This window comes from Podarcis cretensis, assembly GCF_951804945.1.
Source record: "Podarcis cretensis genome assembly, chromosome: 6".
Taxonomy (NCBI): domain Eukaryota; kingdom Metazoa; phylum Chordata; class Lepidosauria; order Squamata; family Lacertidae; genus Podarcis; species Podarcis cretensis.
Window position 1 is genome coordinate 83,889,645 of NC_137175.1, and position 27,610 is coordinate 83,917,254.

Below are 27,610 nucleotides of genomic sequence, written 5' to 3' on the forward strand. Positions count from 1 at the left end.
GTTACTGGCCATGTTCACATGGGGCTGATGGGAGTTGTAGTTCAGCAACATCTAGATCCCCAAACATGATCTAGAATAACCTAGTGGAAAAACAGGTGCAATGAACACACCAAGCAGTGATCATTTGAAATGTTTATTTTGCTGCATGAAGAGCTTTCCCCTGGAGTATTAATTTAGTCCCTGATTAAAGAATTAAGATAGCTGTGCTGCTGAGAAAGACCTCTGCTCCTAAAATTTCTTGAGATGCACAGTGATGATTGAATGGCAGACAGATTATCTGGGGTTACATGATTGTTCTGCTGTCTTTTGCAGTGATGGTGAATGCTAGATGCAGATGCACAGGGAATGAAACAAAATATGTGGCTTCAGTTGTATCTGAAATGCAGGCACTTAACAAGTATCCTAGAATCATTGCAGTCTTTATAGCCTACAGGCGATTCGACTAAAGCTAAAATTTCCAGTGCAATAAATAAGAATTTCCAGAAAGTGGGAAATGGCACCCATTAACAACAATCATTAATGCTTTCTGGAGCTGAGATTTTGGCCCCATAGTATTTCCAGGTACGTGTGTCTGAGTGCTCAGCTCCCTTTCCAACTGCAGTCCCTCACATCTCATGAAGGCTTCCATGAACATCAGAAGAATCAGAGGCTATTGGTGAAAGGGGCAAGCGGAAATGCCTCCAGGTACACCTGGGATAATGTGCATGGTGCTTTGGATACTGACCAAGGTGTTGAGTTAAATGGCAGAGGTCATTATGGTCTAGAGCGAGTTCCTTTCCCTGGTATCCAGAACAACCCATTGTAGCCGGAGGCCTCCATATACATAAGAGGTACAGCAGGCGTTCAAGCTAGATCAACCTTTCCATTGGGGGAGGTTGTACCATGTTCCACATTTCGACTCGGGACCCCTCTTTCTCCTGGCGGCTGGGGCTGTAGGTTCCTTGGGTAGCCCGTTTGTTGGAAGTTATAACGGAAGCTGTGGCCGCAAGAAGGAAGATCAGTAACAAGGCCAGTGTCACTGAGCCGATGGCGGTGAAAATATTGGAGGCCAGGTCAGTTGTTAGCTGGAAGGGTGGAAACAACACACAATGTGGTTGGTGTGGAAAGAGAAAAGGAACATGCATAGGAGTTACCATGAAGGGAAATCATGTGACGGGAACCATTTCCGTTTAAAGGTATACCTACCAAGGAAAGTCCATCTGGTTAGTCTGTATTTGTAAGCGATGGGGTTATGCAGTTCTGTATTTGCCAAGGAATGAATTCATTTTTCGCCGTGCAAAAAAAACCTGCCGACTGTTTTGCATACTGAAAGTAATAGTTTTGCTGCTATATTTTCTGAATTGCTAAAATCACATATTAAGAAAGATGGCAAGCTTCTGGGCTACAGCCAACATGGCAGCTCCACTGGTGCAAAGGACTTCCATGTGCACAACTGAACTTCCTCTCCTTTCCCACACCAGAGACTTCCCACAGGGAGTACAACCAGTTCGGTCGCACTGGGTGTGGCGCCTCGGGGGTGCAGCAACTACAGTGGTACCTCGGTTTTCGAGCATCTCTGAAGCTGAATGTTTTGGTTTTCAAACACTGAAAACCCAGAAGTAATTGCTTCTGTTTTTGAACACTCCTCGGAAGTTGAACGGCTTACGCCACGTGTTTTTCAGTTTTTTCAATTGAACTTGCACCTCAGTTTTCAAACATTTTGGAAGTCGAATGGTTTTCCGGAATAGATTATGTCCGAGAACCAAGGTACCACTGTAGTATGTGGAATGGAAGGTGAGAGGCAGTGGGAGACACAGAAATTTGAGACCCCAAGCTCTGGCACTGCCCACCAGTGGCATAGTGTGGGTTGTCAGCACCCGGGGCAAGGCAAGTAATTTGCGCCCCCTAACCCGTGGATTTGCGCCCCCTAACCCTAACCCCCAGATGTTGCGCCCGGTGCGGCCGGCTCCCCCTGCACCCCCCACGCTACGCCACTGCTGCCCACTTCCCCATAATCAGCTCTGGACAGTTTTGGGTCATCCAGTGAAGATTAGAGTGGGGCAGGGAGAGGAGAGTAAACAGAAGTCCAATTGTTCCAGTGAGATTACTCACATGGAACATTTGATACAAACTCGTTTATTTAGATTATTTCTACCCCGCTTTTCAAACTATTCCCCCCCCCCCCAAACTAGCTTACTTTATCAAAACAGTTTACATGTGCCAAGGCAATCTGCATGTTGAAACTTGTTATATATGATTAATAATGCAAATGACTTCAAATATCTCTCCCAACCAGACTCCCACATTTCCCTGTAGTCTTCAGTGATGCCCCCTATCTGCAGCTACTTTAGTGGCGGGGAAAAAAAAAAGTCTCCCAGTTGCTTCCTCCACATAAGCACAGTCATTCTGATCTCCCCCCTGTTTTGTTTTGTTTTGAAGGGGAGAAACATGTCGGATGGATGGCTCTGTTATGTTCTTTGATGCACAGGTTTTATAAATGCAAGGACGTTTTCATGAAATCATTGCCCATAAAGCCAGGATAATCAAACCTTCTTCCAATCAGCTGTTGGAAGAAGCTAGAATTTTGAGAGAGGAGGAAACTGTTTTAATGTGATCTCTCTGTTTCTAGTCCAATTTGCACTGGAAACCTCTGAAACAGCAGGAAGTAATATAGGAAAAACATGGTCATTGTGGACAACATCACCCTGGGAGGATTTTGATCGTCCAGGCAGATTTTGCTTTGGGTTTTGTTGATATGTATCCCTAGTGACAATTGAACTGTCAGAGATGGAACATGTGCTTGGGGCAGAACTTTCAAATCCAAAATGTTTTTTTTAAAAAACGAAAGAACTTGAGAGGTCAAAAGTCTCAAAAGCACTTCCTGGAGACGAGGGAACCTGATTTGGCTACCTGCATGGAGGAATCTTTCTGACGTTGAGTCCTACCGATAATGCTTTGAGTAAAAGCTCATCACTGTTTGGGGTTACTCTCTATATAGAAATGGCCTGTAGAGTAGCATTTACTTTGCAATGTAAGGAAGTGACAGCATGCCAGGAGAAACATTAAGAGATCCTTGAAGTGGGTGATGGGGAGGTTAAGTAAATCCATGTAGCATTCAAGAAATGTAAACTTGGCTCAGGGCTCATGATCAGCAGATATTACAGCCTCCTTCTGCCCTCGTGATTGCCCTCTGTCTGAGGAAATAAAATCAATTATGATTATATTTAGAAAACGTGTTAATTATTATCTACAACACTCATGCCTCTTTTAGGCAACTAAAATCTACTTGCACTAAAATCTACTTGCACCTATTTATCTACTTGCACTTTGATGTGCTTTTGAACTGTTAGGTTGGCAGGAGCAGGGACTGAGCAACAGGAGCACACCCCGTCGCGGGGATTCGAACCGCCGACCTTCTGATCGGCAAGCCCTAGGCTCTGTGGTTTAACCCACATTGCCACCCACGTCCCCTATTGTATAGTGGTACCTCAGGTTAAGTACTTAATTTGTTCCAGAGGTCCGTACTTAACCTGAAACTGTTCTTAACCTGAAGCACCACTTTAGCTAATGGGGCCTCCTACTGCTGCCACTCCGCCAGAGCACGATTTCTGTTCTCATCCTGAAGCAAAGTTCTTAACCCGAGGTAATATTTCTGGGTTAGCAGAAATATTACGTGTGGCACGACACACAACTTTCAGCAGGCTTACAATCTGCTACTTTCATTTTAAAGTAAATTACGCACAGCTTGATGGAGTAATCCTTTGCAACAGTTCAGTTCTCTCATCCAATTTCACAGCTATTCCCGCTGCCACCTTCCCTTTCTCATTGCCCTAGATAGCAGCAGAAACCCCCGGTTATTGACTTCCATACCAATCGGCTGGTTCCCACAGCAAGGTCCTGGTCTTCTGGGCAGGTTGCCTTGCTAGCTGTGGACTGACTTTAGAATTGCCAGCAGGCTCGCCAGTCGAGTCCCATCAGGATCAAGTATATATTGCTTGGCCAGCTGATAGCTGGGTGATTAATTAACATAAAAGAGCTTGGCTTCTTGGAGAGAAGTGCTTTATTATGTTTTGTTTTTGTTTTTGAAATGATGATGGCGGAAGAGGTTTTGGCTGATCCTAAACATTAGGGTCTGCTAGCTACCGTATTTCAATGCCTAGGAACATAGAGATGAGCATTGGCTGCTCTCTGAACTTTACAATGAAGCCCTGAACCATATCTTAGGACACAAAATAGACTGGCTAATCAGAGAGGGAAGTTGGTGTTGTAAAATGGTCTCTGGAAGGGTGGACGAAAATGCCATACCTTCATCAAGTAATGGCAATATAAACTTTAAAGCCCTTTGTCACCCAGGGCCAGGCTATTTTGGCCACCTTTAATTATATGAGCCTGCCTAAGTTTTATATCATCATAGGAGGTCCTGCTTCCATTGGCAGAGAGCGGAGAGAGGGATTTCTCAGTGGTGGTACTGTGACTACAGAAATCTCTAAGGAGATTCAACAAAATCCCTTTCCTGTTTATAGACTAGGGGTCTAAATTTGTGATCCTCCGGGTGTTGTTTGACTTGCGTGGCTGGGACAACCCAGTCATATGAGCGGGGTACAATTATTATAAGTCCCATCAGCCCCAGCAACTGGCCAATAGTCAAGCATGATGAGAGTTGTAGTCCCAACAACCTCTGGAGGCATATAGGTTCCCCATCCCTATTTATAAAGATTGTCCCCCCCCCCCACATGTTTACAAAGCTCCTGTGCTTTTGAGATGATTTGGGCTCTCTATATTTTTACAATTCAAGGTGCTTCTGGGAATGGATATTTTTAAAAAGCGGAAAGTAAGTAACTTAAATGAAATACATATCAAATGGGATTTTCTAGGCCCACAAAGTGATTATGTGAAACTACTTCAGACTTAGTCAGACTTTTTTGTCCAGTACTGTCTGATTTAGTTGGGAAACGCTTTCTAAGATTTGGGGGCAAAGCTCTTTAACTGGAGAGACTGTTTTTTGACCACAGAACTATATGCCAGCTATGCTGTTAGAATCATAGAATTATAGAGTTGGAAGGGACCCCGAGGGTCATCTACTCCAACCCCCTGCAATGCAGGGATCTCAACACACTGTCTCCCATCCAAGTTGAAACCATAGTGGGCTCTGCTTAGCTTTCCAAACGTGCTAGCAGTTTTATTGCTACACCACTTGTATTGTTAAAGCTTAAATGGGCTTCAACCTGGTTATTATCTGGGTAGGAAAGATGGGAGGTTGTTCTGAAAGCTTCTCAGAGGGAAGAGTGGGATGATTTAAGGGGCAATAAATAAATAGTCCGCCTTGTAGCTCTACCTTTTGCATATTATGCCACAAGCAGCCAGATGGCAAATTCCTCACTTGGATTGACATCGGCCACAAACTCCAATTATGTGAGTAATTGTTCACCTACAGGAGCCTGGTGTTCACAACAGGGCATGTGATAACTGTTGGAATAGCCGGTCTTTAGAGACTACGGCTATGCTGAGGCACCAGATGGTTAGCAATATGGGCTCAAGCCAAACACTCCTCAGATTACAAGAGGCCCTCGGAGGTCTTCGGATGTAGGCCTTTATGCCAATTACCACTTTATAGAATGAAAATACAGAACTCAAGGCCTTGCTTGTCAGCCTGGCATGGCACCTTTTCCACTTTTATTGAGACACTTTTGTCACTCACTCTATGAGTGTTAAATAGGGTTTCCACCAAATTTCACATGAAGTTACCGTATTTTTCGCTCTATAGGATGCACTGGACCATAGGAGGGGGAGAACAGGAAAAAAAATTCTCCCCCTCTCTGCTCAGTGCCCCTTCGGCGAAGCGGCAGGAGAAATGGAGCCCCTTCCATTTCTCCTCCCGCTTCGCTGAAGGGGCGCTGCGCAGAGATGGAAAACTGTGCAGTGCCTCTCCAGCGAAGCGAAGCCTGGAGAGCAAGAGGGATCGGTGTGCACTGACCCCTCTCGCTCTCCAGGCTTCAGGCGGCCATCCGCAAGCCTTCGGAGCACAGCGGGAACTCCTGCTGCACTCCAAAGGCTTGCGGATAGCTGCCTGAAGCCCCCAGAGCGCTTCGGAGGCTTCGCGTTGCTATCACTGAAGCCAAGGAGCCTGCATTTGCTCCATAGGACGCACACACCTTCCCCTTTAATTTTTGGAGGGGGAAAAGTGCATCCTATAACTATGAACTGAATTTGAAGGTTCTCCTGTAAGAAAAACATCTAGGCTTATGAGGGAAGGCAAAATAACTTTGCTTTAAGTTCTGCATAAATTCATCCACAACGATTTTGTGAAAAGAAGAGATTTGTCTCTCAAAGATTTTGCCGAAAGAGAAATTTGGAGATTTCCTCCTCAGTGAAAATGTATTAAATATTTCAAAGGAAGCCAGTAGATCAGGGATGGGGAACATGTGACTTCTATTCTCTTTCAATTCCAGCCGCCATAGACAGTGGTCAGAGATGATGGGGATTGGTAGTCCATCAACAGCTAAGGGGCTGCAGAATCCCCATCACTGTGTTAGACAAACCGAATTCGTTGGCACTAAGGTTTTGATGTAGACAGCTACTCTGGTGGTGATACTGAAAGGAACTATTGTGGAAAAACAATTTAAAAGGCAAGGAAATGTTTTTATTTCAAGGTACGTGGTGATTTTTAATGGCATCCTGGTATTTCAGAAGATTAGCCGAATAATGACAATGTTGTGTGACAGCATGCCAGAAAGTTCTGAAGCTACCTCCCTCGACAACTAAGCTGGTAAGTGCAAAAATTTCTAAAATTTATACATTTTTAAAATATTGTGTGAAGTCTTGCTACAGCCCAGTTTGCATATACATGTCTCAGTTTAATACATCAAGAGTTATTATGTTTTGCACCTGTATGTTCCACCCATAGGTTGTCCCTTCCCTTTTTCCTTCTCAGTGTACTGACAATTCAACATTTTCTGGCTTATGGAATCAAAGGATTGGAAAGGGCCTTGAGGGTCATTTAGTCCAATGCCCTGCAATGCAAGAAGCTCAACTATATCATCCATGACAGATGGCCATCCAACCTTTGCTTTAAAACCTCAAATGAAGCCCGCCACATCCCGAGGGAGCCCGTTCCACTATAAAACAACTCTTACCATCAGAAGTTTCTCCCTGATGTTTAGTCAGAATTCATTGTTAATTAATCCATTGTTTCCCATTTCAGCCAAACTTTGAAACGATGGTTGCTTGGATTGGCATAAAACAGAATCTCCAACCACAGTTCATTTTGGTTTAAGATTGTGACTTGGTCTGATCTTGGGAAACCACAGTTTCCCTGTTCAGACACTGAAATAATAATTAACTTGGGAAGTGTTGAAGCACTGCAAAAGAGGAGATGCTGCATGAGATGCATGTCTGAATTGGGCCGGTGTCAGGAGCGCAGGAGGGACACAGGTGGCGCTGTGGGTTAAAGCCTCAGCGCCTAGGACTTGCCGATTGAAAGGTCGGCGGTTCGAATCCCTGAGGCAGGGTGCGCTCCCGCTGCTCGGTCCCAACGCCTGCCAACCTAGCAGTTCGAAAGCACCTCCGGGTGCAAGTAGATAAATAGGGACCGCTTACCAGCGGGAAGGTAAACGGCGTTTCCGTGTGCGGCTCTGGCTCTGGCTCTGACCAGAGCAGCGATGTCACGCTGGCCACGTGACCCGGAAGTGTCTCCGGACAGCGCTGGCCCCTGGCCTCTTAAGTGAGATGGGCGCACAACCCCAGAGTCTGTCAAGACTGGCCCCTACGGGCAGGGGTACCTTTACCTTTACCTTTTACAGGAGCGCAGGATGGCTGGATGATGAGATTAACCAGATGCAAGCACTAGCATTCAGTGATTTTGCATATGCTTCCCACATTGCTTTCCTAACGCCTTACAATATGCATAGAAAAGTGTTGCGATGTCCCCCATCCCTGCCCATCTCCCTGGACAACTAATGTATACCATACACATAACTTCCCAGCCGTTCCAAATTCCTTGGATCTTGCACAGTCAGATATGCTTAGCAATATAAGAAATAACTCAGAGAACTGCCCTCTGCAGTCAGTGCTAGGATTCTGCAAAACAATCCTGGCAGGTTAGCGAATATTTAGCATGAATCACTGGTTAGCAAAATAGCTCTTTGGGTGGTTCATGCTGTCAGACAGCAAGATAGCAAGCCAACAACTCTTCTCTCTGGGTGCAACACTTCAATTGCAGCCATCTTCTGCTTCCAGCTCTAAATATGGACTGTCAGAAGCCAGGGCCTTACCGGCCTCACATATTACACAGAGCTGCTATGTTTTTGCTCACTGATAAGTAGACGATTGTGACCTGTGTGAACAAGTTTGTCTGTGTATTATCCCCGTGAGTAGTTTCTTGGAAGAAAGTTAATCGAGGCTCAGGGAATCGCAGAGCAAGCACAACTGATTTGGGTTTGAAAGAAGCATGGAAATCAGAATTGAAATACAGTGGTACCTCAGGTTACAGACACTTCAGGTTACAGATGCTTCAGTTTACAGACTCCGCTAACCCAGAAATAGTACCTTGGGTTAAGAACTTTGCTTCAGGATGAGAACAGAAATTGTGCGGCGGCGGCAGCAGGAGGCCCCATTAGCTAAAGTGGTACCTCAGGTTAAGAACAGTTTCAGGTTAAGAACGGACCTCCAGAACGAATTAAGTTCTTAACCCGAGGTACCACTGTATTTGCTTTTCTTTTTGATGAGATGGTTATCCATGGCTGGATCATTTATCTTGCATCTCAGATCTAAGCCTCTTGATGGTGATTGTCCAATTGTGGCAATAGTGTCTGATTAGCACCCTGTATATTTCTTTTTACAGACTTCTGTCAATTAAAGTGAACTTAGTAAATTGGTCAGTTTCCTGCTGAGACTGTTTTTCAATACGTTAGATATCTAACTAACTGTGTTTCAGGATTTAACTGTGTTTGAAGGGAGTGTGTTCCAACTGCAGATGGGGGAGGGAATTCAATTCAGTTCACATGTAAAAATCCAAACCTATCTGGTTCACACTTTTCTAAACGCAGCTATCCTTGGAAATGCACACTTTTCTAAATTTTACAATTCAGTTCCCCACCAAGTAATGTGTACAAAATTGCATATACTAGGCTAAAATGCAAAATGCCCTACACTGTGCATATGAAAATGTGCATATTAGGGGAAGTTATATATAGACAGGGACGCAGGTGGCACTATAGTCTAAACTACTGAGCCTTGAGCTTGCTGATCGAAAGGTTGGTGGTTCGAATCCCCGCGACGGGGTGAGCTCCCGTTGCTTGGTCCCAGCTTCTGCCAACCTAGCAGTTCAAAAACATCAAAGTGCAAGTAGATAAATAGGTACCACTCTGGTGGGAAGGTAAACGGCGTTTCCATGCGCTGCTCTGGTTTCTCCAGAAGCGCCTTAGTCATGCTGGCCACATGACCTGGGAAAACTGTCTGTGGACAAACGTCAGCTCCCTCGGCCAGTAAAGCGAGATGAGCGCCGCAACCCCAGAGTTGTTTGCGACTGGACCTAACTGTCAGGGATCCTTTACCCTTACCTTTTAGATATAGACATCTGTGCATTAAGAGAAATTTGCATTAAATGCTGATAAATGTGCATGGGGACTTTTTTAAAAATAAAAATAATTACGAACTGATCTTCCCCCATGCATGACCTTCACCCCCTCCTTATCTACTCTAAAGAGTTGGGGAAACGTCTAGAACAGATTTAAGGGGCACACGGGATTTCAGATTCTTTTGCTTTCTCACTTTCCTAGTCTTTAAGTTCAGTTTTCCTCATGAAAAGCCCTCATGAAAATTTATCAGTGTTTTAGTAAGTAATTTTACCTAAGACAATTTAATTTTCTATGTTATTTTCACTCACATGCATTTTATGTACACTGCCCCGTAATATGCACATTTTTGTGTACATTATTTGGTTGGGGAAATCCAGTTACAAAATTTGGAGATGTGCACATTTCAAAAGATTGCTGTGTTTTTAGGGGAAGTGTGAACCAAATGCCCTGCCTGCATATTATATATATATATTGTTAAAGCATACTTGATTTCTCCCTTTAAAAAGCAAGATAGTCACTTTCCTAAAAGAGAAAGGGACTATCCCTGGAAAGTTGTAACAATTGGATTGTCGTGTGCAAGAAGCAGAAACCTTTACTGAAAACAACAGCAGTTATTTGGATTTTTGCTAGTTGAAACTACTTCCATTTCGAGTTGGAATTCACCACTTTAACCTGCGTGGACCTGATCAATCCTCGCACGTCAAGGGGTATAATGAAGATGGGTATTTGAATTGCCATTGAAATCTCTTCCTCAGTCATTGCCTCCCTCTAATAAAGGTAAAGGTAAAGGTACCCCTGCCCGTACGGGCCAGTCTTGACAGACTCTAGGGTTGTGCGCCCATCTCACTCAAGAGGCCGGGGGCCAGCGCTGTCCGGAGACACTTCCGGGTCACGTGGCCAGCGTGACGAAGCTGCATCTGGCGAGCCAGCGCAGCACACGGAAACGCCGTTTACCTTCCCGCCAGTAAGCGGTCCCTATTTATCTACTTGCACCCGGGGGTGCTTTCAAACTGCTAGGTTGGCAGGCGCTGGGACCGAGCAACGGGAGCGCACCCTGCTGCAGGGCACTGAGGCTTTTACCCACAGTGCCACCCGCGTCCTGCCTCCCTCTAATAGATGATGCTTATAAGTTTAAGTGCATTTCAAGTTGCGCTGGACATCAGGCTCTGACCAGAGTGTGAACATTTGGGGCAGATCTAGAGATCCTTAACCTGAAATCAGGTTCGCAGATTTTAAAAATGTGGCCTTATAGTAGCAGACTGTGCCATATACTCCCCGCCTTCCCTGTGTAGCTTGTACTCCCAAGTGAATCATCCTTTCTAATGTAAATAAAGCTTAGAAGATTCCCACTAGCTTCTCTTGGTGCCTGAGCTTCATGCTCCTGTGGGAATGTTGCATGAAGACAGAAGGGGAGAAAACGAAACCGGAGAGACTTGATTTCAGCTAAAATATTCCAAGACATTGAAATGATCTATTCCCATCCATCTCATTATCTGTAATTGCCCCCAAACCAATGAAGCCCTGTTTCTTTCTTAACTAGCAGTATGTACTACCCCCCCCCCCCACCGCCTGCTCTATCAACAGAAACAGGGGAGTTGCCACATCCATTTTGGCACCTTTCTGAAATCCCCTTGTGGGTTTTACTTCTTACAAGGTGGAAGTTTGACTAGGCACAAATCCCAAAGGGAGGGATACTAGCCCTTCAGGTAACGTGGGAAACCAAATGAAGAGCCACACACTTAAGCCCACACTGTGCTTGACTCTGGGTGTGTTCCTATGCAGTTTCTCTTCTGGTTTTGCAAGATTTAAAAGAGGGTAAGGTAGGACGTGCCTGTTTTCATCAGGGAAATATTGAAGAGTATGGAGTTATGTGTACCCTGAGCCAAGGAGATAAGTAACTATACAATGGTACCTCATGTTAAGTACTTAATTCGTTCCGGAGGTCCGTTCTTAACCTGAAACTGTTCTTAACCTGAAGCACCACTTTAGCTAATGGGGCCTCCTGCTGCTGCCACGCTGCCGGAGCCCAATTTCTGTTCTCATCCTGAAGCAAAGTTCTTAACCTGAAGCACTATTTCTGGGTTAGCGGAGTCTGTAACCTGAAGCGTATGTAACCTGAAGCGTATGTAACCTGAGATACCACTGTATATCCTTGAGAAGACATCTGAAGACAGCCCTGTATAGTTTTATTATCATCTTTTATATATATATATATTGGAAACTGCCCAGAGTGGCTGGGACAACCCAGTCAGATGGGTGGGCTATAAATAACATTATTATTATTATTATTATTATTATTATTATTATTATTATTAAACAAGACAATCCCTATTTTCACTGGAGAAATGTTGGAGGGTATGTAGTCCTCTTCACAGAACCATAGTTCCCAGGATTCCCTTGGATATGGGGAGGGATTAAGAGGTTTGTAGTGTAGATTAGTGTTGGTTCCAGTTTTTCTTTGGACAGGGGTCATAACAATGTCCTTGGATAGGTAAAAAAGGTAAAGGACCCCTGGATGGTTAAGTCCAGTCAAAGGCAACTATGGGGTTGTGGCGCTTTCAGGCCAAGGGAGCCAGTGTTTTTCCACAGACAGCTTTCCAGGTCATGGGGCCAGCATGACTAAACCACTTCTGGCGTAACGGGACACTGTGGTGGAAGCCAGAGCTCACGGAAACACAGTTTACCTTCCCACTGCTGTGGTGCCTATTTATCTACTAGCACTGGCGTGTGCTTTCAAACTGCTAGGTTGGCAGGAGCTAGGACAGAACAACGAGCTCACTCGGTCACGGGGATTCGAACCACCGACCTTCTGGTTGGCAAGCCCACTCTTTAGACCACAGTGCCACCCATGTCCCTTGGATAAGATGCCCTGAGTGGGCCCTTCTCATTATGATTCTCACCAGGCCTGTTATTCAAGACAGATAGTGTTGCACGATCCTTTCTTTCCATGGCCAGAAAACCTAGCAATAAGCAGCCGCTGAATGAACAGTCAGCATTCATGCCAACAAATTATTCAACAAGTTCTTGAACAAATTTGTTTAACCCTCCCTAAAATGCCTCTGCGAGCAAAATAAATTGGAATGCCTAGATTAAGAACAAAGCCCAACGTATTCTAAATTAGGTGTACAGTTTAAATTAATTAAAAGGACTGGAAGAGTCTTGCAGTTCTTGTTTTAAAACGGGTCACCTTGGAGCTGAATAAATCATTGGAAATGCATGGAAAGAAGCAACAGAATAGGTGCTTATATAGGCAGATGTTAGGACCATCCTTATTTTCGAGGGAAAGTCCCGACCAATTTTATTTATTTACTTTTTTATTATTATTTAACAAAATTTATAAACTGCTTGATTATAAGAAAACCTCGATGTGGTTTATAAAACAAGAAAACTGTGGGCCAGCCACCTTCTTTTCTGTATAATGTCCTTGTCTGTGGGAAAACACCAGCTCCCTCGGCCTGAAGCGAGATGAGCATCACACCTCATTGTCAAGTTTCACTGGACTTAACCGTCCAGGGGTCCTTTACCTTATACGTAAGACCAGGAGCCAAGAACTTGCTTTCTTGTCACTCCTAAAATTTAACTGTTATTCATGTAGAATGCAGATTCTCTTTAAAGTGAAAAACAAACGGATAGGCTATGGAGCTTCCTGTTATATATGGAAGGACAGAGGAAACCTATTCCATAATAAGTAGTTATCATTTTTGAATGATTAAGCTAGACATAGGCTTTGCATGGGTTGCGGGTGGCGCTGTGGGTTAAACCACAGAGCCTAGGACTTGCTGATCAGAAGGTCGGTGGTTCGAATCCACGTGACGGGGTGAGCTCCCGTTGCTCGGTCCCTGCTCCTGCCAACTTAGCAGTTTGAAAGCACGTCAAAGTGCAAGTAGATAAATAGGTACCGCTCCAGCGGGAAGGTAAACGGTGTTTCTGTGCACTGCTCTGGTTTGCCAGAAGCGGCTTAGTCATGCTGGCCACATGACCCGGAAGCTGTATGCTGGACCTAATGGTCAGGGGTCCCTTTATCTTTACCTTAGGCTTTGCATGTCTCTTTTGAATTGTTACAATATTATGATACGAAGTAACAAAACCCTGGGTCTGCATCGTACTCCGCCAAATCTGGAGACTGTCGGGGTTTAAATGCACACAAAATACATTGAATAATAATAACTAATTAATAATAATTACATTAATCACAAAAAATGCTCTTATCATGCATTGCTTTTTCACCCCATCTACAAGTTCTGGTGGACCTTGTTGAATCTTGCTCCCCCTTTAACTATTGAAATTTGAAGTGGTGCCTCCGGACTAGAGGGAGTTTTGCTCTTTGCCGGTTTCTGAATGGAGATGGCACGGAGTAAGGGCAGGATTACAAAAGAAAGATGCACATGGCCAATGGAGGGAGAGGATGAGCCCAGGAAAGGGAACGTAGTTATTCAGTCCTTGACACCTTTTTAAGTCAGTATGATAATTACTCAGGAATAACTGCATAAGGATGACTATGCAAATGGAGAATAAATTATTCATGAGGCAGCGGGCATTTATTATTGTAATTTAAGTGTCATTAGGACATGTTCACATAACTAACACTTGCGGTTAATGAATATATTAAGTAATCTCTGAAAGGCAAATTCGGTGAGAATCCCAAACTCCTTCACTTAGTGTTTTAGTTGCGCTGAATTTGATATTGCTGCTGTCTGCCACACTCATTCATGTTTTCTGTTGTTGTTGCTGTTAGGTGTGTAACGTTGTGAGGAACAGTTGAGAGAGTTGGGCATGTCTAGCCTGGGAAAGAGGCAACTGAGAGGAGATACAATAGCCATCTTCAAATATCTCAAGGGCTGTCACATGGAAGATGGAGCAAGCTGGTTTTCTCCTGCTCTGAAGGGTAAGAGCCAAACCAATGGATTCAAGTTACAAGAAAGGAGATTCCAGTTAAATACCAGGAATAACTTTCTGATGGTAAGAGCTGTTTGACAGTGGAATAGATGCCCCTGTGAGGTGGTTGAACTTCCCTCCTCTGAAGGTTTTTAAAGCAGAGGTTGGATGGCCGTCTGTCATGGATGCTTTAGTTGGTCCCTTCCAACTCTACGATTCTGTAATTCTAACTTGCCCCCAAGGCTAAAATAATATTATCCAGCGGACCTTGCAAAAGTAGTGTGTGCGCTAGCTACCAAGAGAGTAAGGAAGAAGAGGATCCATAACATTTTAAGTCTGTGCCATATAGACCATTCCTGTGTGCCACACTTTTCAAGCAGGCTTGTTGGAGCAGGTACAGGAGCACCTACTCAAACATGCAGTCCATATTAGCTCTGCACAGTGACTAATGGGAATGGGAACTTGTGGAACATCACCTCTTCCAGTGGAGTGGGGTGTGATACTCTTCCACGTGGTCTAGTGTGTGCTTGCAGAGTCACGCTTACCTCCAATCTAAATTTATTGGGTGTGTTGTCACCTCTCCGGTTTGGAGAGATCCTGTTCCGTTGGATTCTACCACCCTGAACACGTTGCTGTCACCTGAACCTCAAGGATGGTAACTGGAGAGACTGGCGTTTGATATGTGAAAGGGAAATACGGTGGTCATTCATAGCCGCGTGAATGTTGCTTGGGGGAAATTGGTCGTCTACAGTGAGCCTTGTCATGGCAGCTGCCTGAGGATGCCAGCTGCTGGTTCCAGATTTATATGAGTGCTACCCCATTCATTCTAATGGAGGAAGCAGATATATGTATGCATTCTTCTACCTGAGTGGATTTTCTATTCCTCCACTATAATGACTGTTTAGGGAAGTTTTTGATGTTTGATGTTTTATTGTGTCTTTAATATTCTGTTTGGAACTGCCCAGAGTGGCTGGGCAAACCTGGCCAGAAGGGTGGGGTATAAATAATAAGTTGTGATGATGATGATGACGACGACTGAGGGAAGCAAAATGCACAAGAAATCCATGTGAACATCCAAGCACAAGTCCCTAAGTAAAACCCTAGTTCAGCCTAGTAGGGTGTGTTGAATTTTTGAACTTTCAAATTCCCAAAATGAAGATTGCAAAAAAAATATATATAACATGACATGAGAGTTCAAAATATACTTTGGTAAAATTAATATAATATAGTTTTGCTTGATAAGTAGAATGTGTGTAAAATTGCACAGCAATCATTTAAACAGATTGCCAAGTACCTGCAGTTATAGTTTATATTAATATTTTTACTATTACCCAAATTGGTGGCCATCATTATATTTTGTGGGACCAGGTTAGATGAGAGACCGCCTTATCCCTTATACGCGTAGTAAATCTCTGTGGTCTGTGGAAGAGTTTCTCATGCAAGTTCCAAAGATCTCAGACGTCTGCTCTGCAGTAACTTGGAGCAGGGTTTTTGTTTGTGGCTGCCCCTGTTCTGTGGAACAGCATTCCTCTCATGGTACGACAGGTGCCCATCACCTGCACTTTCTGTAAACAATTGAAGACGTTTTTGTTTCAAAAGCTTTCCCAGATAGATAAATGGGTCTTTACCATGGGTGTCTACTTCAGAAATTTTGTTTCAAATGCATTTGCTATTATTATTTTTAATTATCTTGAGTGCACATTGCCTTGAGATGGTTGTTTTGAAGGTGATTAGTCAATCAATCATAATTATAATAACTATGTTCTCTGTGAAGAATTATTTCCTTCCCTTTTTTTATCTGCCTGCATCTCCCACAATTGAGCGTTGTTTGATTAAACTGGTGCTCATATCATGAGAGACGGAGAAGCTTTTCTCCGTACATACCATGTATCACACAGGAAACGGTGAACCTGACATTTGAACCCCTTCCTATAATTTTGAAGGAAAATGTCACCAGACCACTTTAAATTCTTAAATGGCAATGCTTCAGCAGACAGCCATTTTTTAGGAAATGTGTGGAGTGTTTATTCCTTTATTGTAAATGGAGCCTTAAACTGCAAGCCTTTACAAGTCTACTCAGAAGTAAGTCCCACTGTATTTAATGGCGCTTACTCCCAGGTAGGACGCAGGTGGCGCTGTGGGTTAAAGCCTCAGCGCCTAGGGCTTGCCGATCGAAAGGTCGGCGGTTCGAATCCCTGCGGCGGGGTGCGCTCCCGCTGCTCGGTCCCAGCGCCTGCCAACCTAGCAGTTCGAAAGCACCTCCGGGTGCAAGTAGATAAATAGGGACCGCTTACCAGCGGGAAGGTAAACGGCGTTTCCGTGTGCGGCTCTGGCTTGCCAGAGCAGCGATGTCACGCTGGCCACGTGACCCGGAAGTGTCTCCGGACAGCGCTGGCCCCTGGCCTCTTAAGTGAGATGGGCGCACAACCCCAGAGTCTGTCAAGACTGGCCCGTACGGGCAGGGGTACCTTTACCTTTACCTTTACTCCCAGGTAACTGGGTAAACGCTGTGCAGCCTTACACTACAACCCAAAGCATTTTTACTCAGAACTAAGTCCCACTGAGTTCAATCGCATTTACTCAGGTATGTTCCTGATCAGTCTCACAGTTTCTTCTTCTTCTTAGTATTACAGTGGTACCTCGGGTTACATACGCTTCAGGTTACACACTCCGCTAACCCAGAAATAGTACCTCGAGTTAGGAATTTTGCTTAAGGATGAGAACAGAAATCGTGCAGCGGCGGCGCGAGGCCCCATTAGCTAAAGTGGTGCTTCAGGTTAAGAACGGGCCTCCAGAACGAATTAAGTACGTAACCAGAAGTACCACTGTATTTATTGTTGTTGTTGTTTTAGCCGCTCTGAGTCCAGCTTCGGCTGGGGAGGGCAGGATATAAATAAAATATTATTATTATATTATTAATTATCTCTCATCTTTTCCCCTGGCAGAGACTCAATGCAGCCTACAGCTAAAATTCCATTCCATTTATCTGTTGAAGGTGTCGTACACGATCCCCTTCCTCGCGCATTTTTTCTTTACAACAATCTTGTGAGGTAGGTTGGGCCGAAAGGTTGCAATTTGCTCAAGGTGACCAATGTATAATTTTGTGCAGGCCATCAAAATGCCAGAGAAACCTCTTGATGTCGAATAGATTGTCCCTATTTTCACTGGAAAAATGTTGGAGGGCATGCATAACGCAGTAATCTAACCTAGAGGTTACTAGAGCATAACTGACAGTAGTTTGGCTACCCCTGTCCAGACACGGGCACAGCTGGGCCACCAACCAAAATTTATGGAAGGCACTCCAGGCCACTGTGGCCATCTGAGTCTCGAGCAACTGCAAAGGATTCAGAGGTATGGGAGAACTAAATTATTTACTCACTTGGGCAAAGTATACAACCTCAACCCTTATAATATTGTTGCTGACTCAGGATAGTAATTGAGTCAGGTACATATTGTTCTGATGCACTCTTCTTTTAGCTTTTGGTGGGTGACTGGGGGGAGGGAAATGAGGAAGAAAGAGAAATTAAAATTTAAGCAGATAAAAATCCCAAGTGGTTTCTCTTTTTCTGATGACATTTGGTGAAATCAAAATAGAAGGCACCAAATGTATTCTGGAAATGAAGGCTTTCCGTCCTCAGGGAGGGCGGATGATAGTCTCCTTACTTGGCAGACACAGGTCTCGGGAGATGTTTAGGCAATCGCACACCTCAGGGGTTGGGCGGAAGGCAGCGTTGGGGGGACTGAACTTCGGCTTTCTGGGTAGCAGATTCCCGACGCACATGAAGCAAATGAGAACGCAGGCAACAGCACAAACAAAAAGGGAGATGTAACATGACAAAGGCAGAAGGTTTATTGTTATGTACAAAGACAGAGAAGCTAAGTGCATGCAGATGCCCACACAGACACACAATGTAGCTGAAAAATACACATTCACAAAGAGAAGGACAAACAAGCATGTGTGAAGACAGAAGATGCTCTTGATGACGAGGTGGTTAAAGAAAGCGACAGTCTGCAGGGTTGCATTGAAAACACCAGTATTAACAGCATGTATACAGTTCTATAAGACTAGAATACTGCTTTTCAGTATTGTGTTAGTGATCACATAAGACACATCATACGTATACAGTTTCCCTCCGATATCAGGCTCCTAGCTCTGCACAAATATTCAGAGGGTTATTTATACGCTCCGTGTCTATCTTATATGGTTTTTGTGCTTGATCTATTTTTCATCTTGTGAAATAGCAGCACGGTATGCAAGGGAAATGCCCCCGAGAGTTCAAAGTTTCCAAATTCCATGTTTCCTTACACCAACCTAAAATGCACCTTGCTTTTGTAGATCCCTTTGTGGTGCTTAGCTCTCGTTCTAGTTTCTATTCTTTCCCTTATGTGCCTATAAAGAAATCTTATCTATGGCAATCAGCTCTGAGCTCTTTTGTAATGGAGTTAAAAAATAGTATGCTTTTAGCTATGACAAACTCTAAGGCAACCTTCTTCAACCGTGTGGGATGCCCTTCTCGCACAAATCCCAATGGGTTTCCGGCACCAGTGAAAAATGTATCTGTTCACACAGGCCTTTGGTTACACTGGGTGTGGAGCTTCCGACCTGCCCCTGCTGGTCTTATTTATTGCTGTATGTCATGTGGCGTTATTTAATTTGTGACAGTGCTATTTTTTTTAAGAAAAAGAGGCGCCAGAACTCGCCATGAATGCTTTGCTTGTTCTCTTAAATGCCAATGGTGTCTACCTGAGAGGTGCCGGAACTGAGTTCCTGCTGCAAAAAAGGCCCTGGTTTTACACGGATCGTGTATTTTATACAGATTTATTCAATAAATCTGTAACCCTACGCTTCCTCCCAAAGAAGTCCAGCACAGAAAACAACAAGTGATAAAACTACAAAAAAGCATCTTTTGAAACTATTCCAATAAAGATGCAGGCTGGGAAAGATCTCAACTTAGAAGGCTTATGGGAAATATCTAATGTCTAATATTCAAGGGGAGTGCATTTCAAAGGGCAGGTGCCACAACACTAAAGATCCGATTTCTACATTATGTGGAAACAACTTCTTGATAGGATGGGGTCTTCAGGAGACTTGCACTGGCATAGCACAGTGATTGATTGGCTGGAAATATAAGAGGTGAAGAGTCTTTAAGGAACGAGGCAAACCCCCTTGGGAGGGCTGTGTAGTCTGAAAAGTGGTATACAAATAAATAAAAATGAAATCCTGGTGCCCTGGACTGCAACTCACACCAGTCTCTGCCAGCAAAGGGAGATGTATTCCAAAATATCTGGATTATACCTGTTTGGGGAGGCCTGCCCTGAGGCAGCCCAGTAATTACCGTATTTTTTGCTCTATAAGACTCACTTTTTCCCTCCTAAAAAGTAAGGGAAAATATGTGTGCGTCTTATGGAGAGAATACAGGCTGCACAGCTATCCCAGAAGCCAGGACAAGCAAGAAGGGTCGCTGCTTTCACTGCGCAGTGATCCCTCTTGTTGTTCTGGCTTCTGGGATTCAGAATATTTTTTTTCTTGTTTTCCTCCTCCAAAAACTAGGTGTGTCTTATAGAGCAAAAAATACTGTAGTTTATATTATCAGTGGTGGCTGAGAGAACGTGTTTTACTCAATTGCACGATGCACAACTTTTTCCATTCGTAAGAACTTCAGGGCATTGGTGGTACATTTGTTCTTTGGTACCAAAGCCAAATTGTGATTTGGGTGGGAAGAGGAAGGGGGGATTTATCATTTAAAAAATTAATTTAACTAATAAACAAGTTAGTTTACCTCCTGTTTTTGCTCCTGCACTAGCAGACATTATTATTTTTGATTAAATTTATATACTGCCCTTCATCTGAAGATCGCAAGGTGGTTTTTAAAGTTTCATAGGATTATTAAATTGGTTGCTTAAGTCCTTTTTGGTACAATGCAACCAAAGTAAATAATAATAAAACCACAAACATCATTAAAACAGATTTAACAGTATAATGTATAAGAAAGCTATAATAATAATTTATTATTTATATGCCGCCAATCTGACCTCTTCAACGTTTGGTCTTTGGATGTTACTGGACTACAACTTCCATTATTCCTTTACCATAGACTAAGCTGGCTGGGGATGAGGGGAATTGTAGTCCAACAACATCCAGCGAGCCAAGGTGGAAGAACTCTGGCCTCCAAATTTCTTCTCAACTCTTAATGTTCTATGACTCTATTATGAGACAAGCTTATTTACATTGTTTTCACACGATATTTTATGGATTGATCTTTTAAACATTTTCTGTATTTACTGATACTGTGATTACAACCATACCTAACAGGTTTCGAATAGTTATGTTGTGAGCCACTTCAGCCACAGTTTTGTGGGAAAGCGCTATACAAATGGGAAGTATTTCAATTCCCAACTGCTAAGCAATTCCAGAGCAAAAAGAAGATGCAGCTATTCTTTTGAAATATCAAAAACTTGCTTTAGGGATGTTTTGCTTTCATCTCACATTAAAAGCTGAACTGCACCAAGAATCTACTTCACAGCCTCTCCATCGGAATCAGGGCACCAAATAATGCACATTTTAAATATGCTCAAAATGTTAGAGAAACAGAATCAGCGTGTGATTATGGTTACCCTCACTGTTCTGATTCCCAGCCTAGCTGTACTTGTTTGGCCAATCTTCCATTGTGCTCTGATGGCTTTAAAAATGAAGCCCCCAATCTGACTGCTTAGTAGTCGTCCTGTTCCCCCCACTCCACTGCTGGGTCGTCATCCATGCGCAGAATGAGGTAGGAGAGAAGTTGAAAGAGGTTCTGCCACAACAAGAGAGAGACAAAGAAGGAGAGGTCGCTTACGTCTATCTCGCAGCGATCGCCGGCATAGTTCAAGTCACAGATGCAGTTGAATTTGTTGAGCAGGTTCTGGCAGAGGCCCCCGTTGAGGCACGGGTCAGAGGTGCACTCGTTGATGTCCACTTCACATCTGCAAGATTTTTTTTTTTAAAAAAGGTAAATACATGGGCCAACTACTCACTAATGTGAATGGAAAAGGTGAGACGGTGGTATAAATTAACTTTATTGTTTATACCCCGCCCATCTGGCTGGGTTGCCCCTCCAACACATATGAAAACATTAAAAATGTCCCGCTTTCACTGCACAGCGATCCTTCTTGTTGTTCTGGCTTCTGAGATTCAGAATATTTTTTTTCTTGTTTTCCTCCTCCAAAAACTAGGTGCGTCTTGTGGTCTGGTGTGTCTTATAGAGCGAAAAATACGGTACTTATTTTGAAGGGGGGGAGTGTTGAGGGCTGCATGTTCCCACGCACTGGGTTCTGGCTACTTAATCTGTATTTGTGTCTACCCAGATGGAATTGGAATATTGCAAATAATATCTCCCAAACAAGGGGGCAGGGGGCATTTGCAAGACTTTACGAAGTGGTCTCTTTGCCCAGCCCAGGGCTTTGGTGAAGACCCCTGTGCACAAAGGGCTTCTTGTCAACTTCACCGGAAAGGATCATTGCATGGTGCCAAAGTAAATAGGAATAGGAAAGGAAGCCATTCTATGCAGGAATGCCACATGTGCATTGCCTCCAAGCTCATGGGTCTCTGCCCATGAGTCAGTGCTGAGCAGCAGAGGCACCATTTCAGTGTTCCTGGGACTGTACCACATCAGTTGTACACAGTGCTTTTCTTCTTCTTCTGCGGACACTCAAGGGTATGCAGTACCGGCACCTTTTTTTCAAAGAAGAAAAGCACTGGTGGTACAGGATGTTTCATGCAAATAATAACAATTAAAATCCCACCCCGCACACAGAAAAATAGCATTTTAGAGTCTAGACTACAACCTTTTGACACCCTGTTTTTAGACATGCTTTTCCAGTTTTCTTTTGTTCCAGAATACAGAGCTTTGATGAAATTACAAATGAAATAAGAGAAGGGTTATTTAGTGATTAACCGAACCTAATGTTTCTTTTTAGAACCCAACGTTTTCCGGGATTGACTGGAGATACAGTGCTGGTTTTTTTTAGAAAAATAAATGCCAGGACTCGCCATGAACGGCTCCCTTCTTCTCTTAAAATGGCAATGGCACCCTCCTGAGAAGTGCCAGAACTGAGTTCCAGTGAGTTCCAGCTGAAAAAAACCCCTGCTCCTGTTTCTATTGAGTCAAATTACTGCATGAAAAAAATTATGATATGAAAACAATTATGATTATTATAATAATCTCACCGCCGTCCTGTAAAGCCTGGGAGGCACATGCATTCCAAGAGTCCTTGGAGCTCAGAACAGTTGCCGTAGTTGTAACAGGTAATATTTTTGATCTCATTCCCGCACACTGTAGACGGTAGCCGTATATATCTAAAGCGAAACAACAGTGGTAAGCCTACAAAATCATTTCCCCTTATTATTTTGTACCTCAATCTCTGACTTTTTTCTTCTGGGTTTCTGGGGTTTTTCCTGTTGTTATTCTGTCTCTCACAGCTGCAATAAACCTACTATTAAAATTATGGACTGGTCATTTCTTCGTCAGAGAGCAAACGTGCAAATTTAGCAGGGGATCAAATACTTTCCCCCTCTCACTGTACATGTCTGCTTGTAAGTAGGGATGGAAAAGAAATCAGGTTTGGTTAGGACAGTGTTTCTCAAACTTGGATCCCTGGCTGTTGGACAAACAACTCCCATCGTCATCCCTAGCTAGCAGGACCAGTGGTCAGGGATGATGTAGTCAAGCAGCAGGTTTGAGAAACACTGGGGTACGATTTGAATGTCAACTTACCTAATTCTCACTTTCGAAAGCAATGTGTGAGCTGAAACACAGCTATCCTTTGAAATTCACACTTCCAAATTTTGCTATGCACTTCTCTCTAGGCATGAGTCTGCATGGCTTTGCCTTCGCCCTGCCGCTTTCCCCTGGAAAACCCACAAATTTAGCACTAAATTTGAACAAACAACAATCCACGAAAACCTGATTACCATTAGTTCTGATTCAGTGCTAAATGTCTTATCTGTTTAGACAAAGTTTCCCAAACTTAGGTCTCCAGCTGATTTTTTTTTGGACTACAATTCCCACCATCCCTGACCACTGGTCCTGCTAGCTAGGGATGATGGGAGTTGTAGTCCAAAAACAACTGGAGACCTAAGTTTGGGAAACCCTGCTTTAAACGCTATTAGAAAAGAACCAGTCCTATGTACACTTATCTGGGAGCAAAGCACCATTCACAATGATGGACAGTTATAAGACTGAGGGTGCCCACGACGTTACCTGATTTCCTCACCATGCAACTCTTAGTAGTGCAATTGCTAACCCAGGGGTTTGTTCAGCTTTTAATCCCTGCCTCATTTAAGAGACTGGAAGCAACTGATACTGTAGTGGCTGAATTTCTTCATCAGGCTTCAGGACAGTACCTGCAAAACCTTCCGGTGAAATTCCCGGCACATAGGCAGGAATAGCCGTTAATCTCATCAACACAGGTGGCTCCATTTGCACACAGATGGCCCCGGCAGTCATCAATGTCTTCTTCGCACCTCGACCCCGTGTACCCCAGATCACATATGCACTTGTACATTGCGACTCTGTCGCTGCAGTTTCCGTGCACACAGGGATTTGATGCACACTCATCAATGTTGGTTTCGCAGTGGGTTCCAGTCCAACCCTCGGCGCACGTGCAACTATAATAAGAGTAGAAGTCTTCACATATCCCGTTGTGCATGCAAGGGTTTGAGCTGCAAGCGTCCAGTGGAAGGCAGCCAGTGACAACGGGCTTGGCAGATATCTTGAGGAACTGCTCTTCCTGTGGTTTCTTCATATAGCCATCAATGGTTTCAAAGTAGGAGAGGTGGATGCCACCAATTTCCACAGTGCTCATGCACCCTCTGAGCCCATCCAGGTTATCAAAAGCTTTGTCAGCAAGGTAGATATCTGTCTCTTCTCTCAAGAAGTTGAGGTTTCCTGTGGCAACCGTACTTGTTGTGATGTCTTCCTTGTCATTTATATCCATGAGCCATCTTGAGGACTGAGATAAGGGCTCCATCATTGAGAAGGTCACCTGGTGCAGGATCCCATCATTCACCGGCTGCGAGCTAGCCAGGCTCAGCGTATACAAGGTGTTGCCACTTTGCAACTGGAACACCAATTTGGCATTCTGGATGCGGATGGTGACAAACTCTGGCTCCTTTTCTGCGTAAAGCAGGATTACGTCAGAGTCCCGAGTCCGAAAGCCAAAGGTTATGTTGGTGAGGTCCCTGCTGATGTTCCCATTGCTTCTGTAAAATATTGCACTGCTCCTGCCGCTAAAAATTGCATTGGCAATACCTGTGTAGAGATAGCAAAAGGCATTAAGCATCTAGAAGTGGTGTACTTAGTCATGCACATTACATTTTATTTAACTTTTTGTTTTTTGCCTTTATATACTGGCAAGATAGCTTAGTGTCCTGGATTGCTTTTATAGCCATTAAAAATGCAAACAAACAAACACCCTCCCTCTTGGTATATGGATGGAAGATTGAGATAAAATGGTGATAGAGGGATATATATCAAGAGAGAGAGAGTTCTGCTCAATTCATTATGTCATAGTTTCAGCACCCGCAAAAAAGGTAAAGGACCCTTGGATGGTTAAGTCCAGTCAAAGGCGACTATGGGGTCGCGGCGCTCATCTCACCTTCAGTCAGAGGAAGTCGGCTTTTGTCCACAGACAGCTTTCCAGGTCATGTGGCCAGCAGGACTAAACTGCTTCTGGCGCAATGGGACACCGTGACGGAAACCAGAGCTCACGGAAACGCCGTTTACCTTCCCGCTGCAGCGGTACCTATTTATCTACTTGCACTGGTGTGCTTTCAAATTGCTAGGTTGGCAGAAACTGGGACAGAGCAATGGGAGCTGACCCCATTGCGAGGATTCAAACCGCCGACTTTCTGATCGGCAATCCCAAGAGACTCTGTGGTTTAGACCACAGCGTCACCTGCATCCTGCAGAACCCTGCAGTGCCCTCTAGGCTCAGTGCCCAGTGTGGTGGAATGAGTCATGTGGCCCTAAATCCACCTCTGGTCTAGCGGGTGCTGAAAAGGCGACAGAGATGCCTGGATAAATGACTGGATTTTTATCCAGTGTTCTTATAAGGGACCTTAACAGTGTTTTTCTAGTGTAGTGGCTGCACAGTGCCTCAGTCCCCCTAATGTCTAGCTGTTTTTGCACCTGGTAATGCTACCGCTTAGCAAATTCTCTCCTGTGGTATAAGGCGAATGAAGTTGCTAAGAAACACTCAACTTCAGAGTGGTGCTATGTACAGTAACAAATGCCCCAATAAACACATCACAAGGATTGGGAAAGCCTGAAACACTTGTGAAAAAAATTAACACTGTGCTGCCTTAGTCCCTCAACGTTAAGGAGATGGGGGTTGGGCGTTAGGGTTTTTCAGGGGTGGGGAGAGGGGAATACTTGCATTCAAATCCTCGATGCACCAGCTGGCATTGGGCTTCATGGGGGCACGGACTGAGTTCACACCACCTTACTTCCTCGCAGGCTTTCCCAGCTGTATTTGGTGGGCAGGTGCAAGTGAAGTCATCCCAGATGGAATAGCAAACGCCACCGTTTTGGCAGGGGTTCGGCTAAAGAGGAGAGAGGGGAGACAAATGTAAGCAAGTATCTCTAGCAAGGCAATCGAGGAAAGCGGCTGTGGGAGAAAGAAAGAAGCTGAATTATTTCCTATGCCCACTGCTCTGTCATGTTTCCTCATTTTCCTCATTTAAAAAGTGACATGAAAACACGCTCTGCTGCTGTAAATGCCTACAGTGGTACCTCGGGTTACATACGCTTCAGGTTACATACGCTTCAGGTTACACACTCCGCTAACCCAGAAATAGTGCTTCAGGTTAAGAACTTTGCTTCAGGATGAGAACAGAAATCGTGCTCCGGTGGCGCGGCAGCAGCAGGAGGCCCCATTAGCTAAAGTGGTGCTTCAGGTTAAGAACAGAACTTCGGAACGAATTAAGTACTTAACCTGAGGTACCACTGTACTGGAAAAGCGCCCAAATACAATTGTGGGCACTTTAGATAAGGAAAACAGGAGAGATGGGGGTGGGGTTAAATATCCCCTCCCTAGAGCTGCTGCTCCAGTCAAAACTAGAGTCCCCAACTGATAACGGTACAGATGTATCAATGGTCTTAGCATAAGGCAGCTGTCTGTATTCTATAGGATTAATGGTCTCAATTAATCATAGCTAGCGGTTGTATCCAATGCTGGTCCTACTCAGAGGAAATCCACTGAAAATCAATGGACATGACTTGGTTTCGTTAATTTCAGTGGGTCTACTCCAGGGTTTCCCAAACTCGGGTCTCCAGTTGTTTTTGGACACTAGTCCTACTAGCTTGGGAAGATGGGAGTTGTCCAAAATAAACAGTTGGAGACCCTGCTCCAGAAACAGTTTGGGAAACCCTAGTCTACTCTCACTAGAACAATTGGGACACAACCCTAAAGCTATGAGACTAGTCAGTTATTCATGACTAGGTTTTCCCCTTCAATTTTAATGGGACTTTTTCTGGATTGGGGCCAATCATTTTCAGGCTGTCTGGGAACTCACTAAGTATCGTGAGGAACCAGGAACATGGGATGGTATCATACAGCATACTGAATTTCTTTTGGGATAATTGCGGGTTTTATAGGGCTCCTTTACCGTTTTAAGGCACGGTTGCAATCCAATTTCTTTCTGTAATGGTCTGTATTGCAAAAGCACATTTCCGACATACCAAAAGGAAAATGTTCCTGCCTGGCAGAATTGACTTTTTTATTTTTTTCCAAATCTATGATTCTATAAGATTATCACAGTTGTATTACCTTATCATATCAGACAAGCTTAGATAAGATATATTTCTTTTGTTCCGAAAACCACTTAAACAGACCATTTGATTTAGTCCTAGGAGAAAGGATATCAAAAGATGAAGGAGAAGAAGAGATGATTGAAGGCGAAAGTGGTCAAAGGGAGGAAAGGAGGTGTGTAAAGTAAATCCTTTGCCAAATAAGAATGGGAAATGTTTTTGCAAACAATTCTTGGCAAAATCTGGTGGTGCCCTGAAACCTTCCTCTTTAAAGAGCCTTTGTAGAGAATGCACATTACAAAGAAGGCCTTTCTGACTAGAGAGTGTTGAGCATGCATAGGTTTGCTGCATATCAAGGCCTGACCTTTAGCAAAAGGCTGTCGCACGTGATTT

General features: G+C 44.0%; 1 protein-coding gene across 1 annotated transcript in view; it reads right to left on the minus strand.

The window, feature by feature from the left end:
* Window positions 1–547: 547 nt before the first annotated feature.
* CRB1 (crumbs cell polarity complex component 1) overlaps window positions 548–27,610 on the minus strand; it is a 138,590-nt gene continuing 111,527 nt past the window's right edge. The window contains exons 8-12 of the mRNA XM_079981071.1: window positions 25,845–26,010; window positions 23,812–24,718; window positions 22,636–22,764; window positions 21,266–21,392; window positions 548–1,064 (exon numbers count right to left, since the gene is read on the minus strand). Coding sequence (XP_079837197.1) covers window positions 849–1,064; window positions 21,266–21,392; window positions 22,636–22,764; window positions 23,812–24,718; window positions 25,845–26,010 — 1,545 coding nt within the window. The 3' untranslated portion in view covers window positions 548–848. The remainder of the gene's footprint in view (window positions 1,065–21,265; window positions 21,393–22,635; window positions 22,765–23,811; window positions 24,719–25,844; window positions 26,011–27,610) is intronic.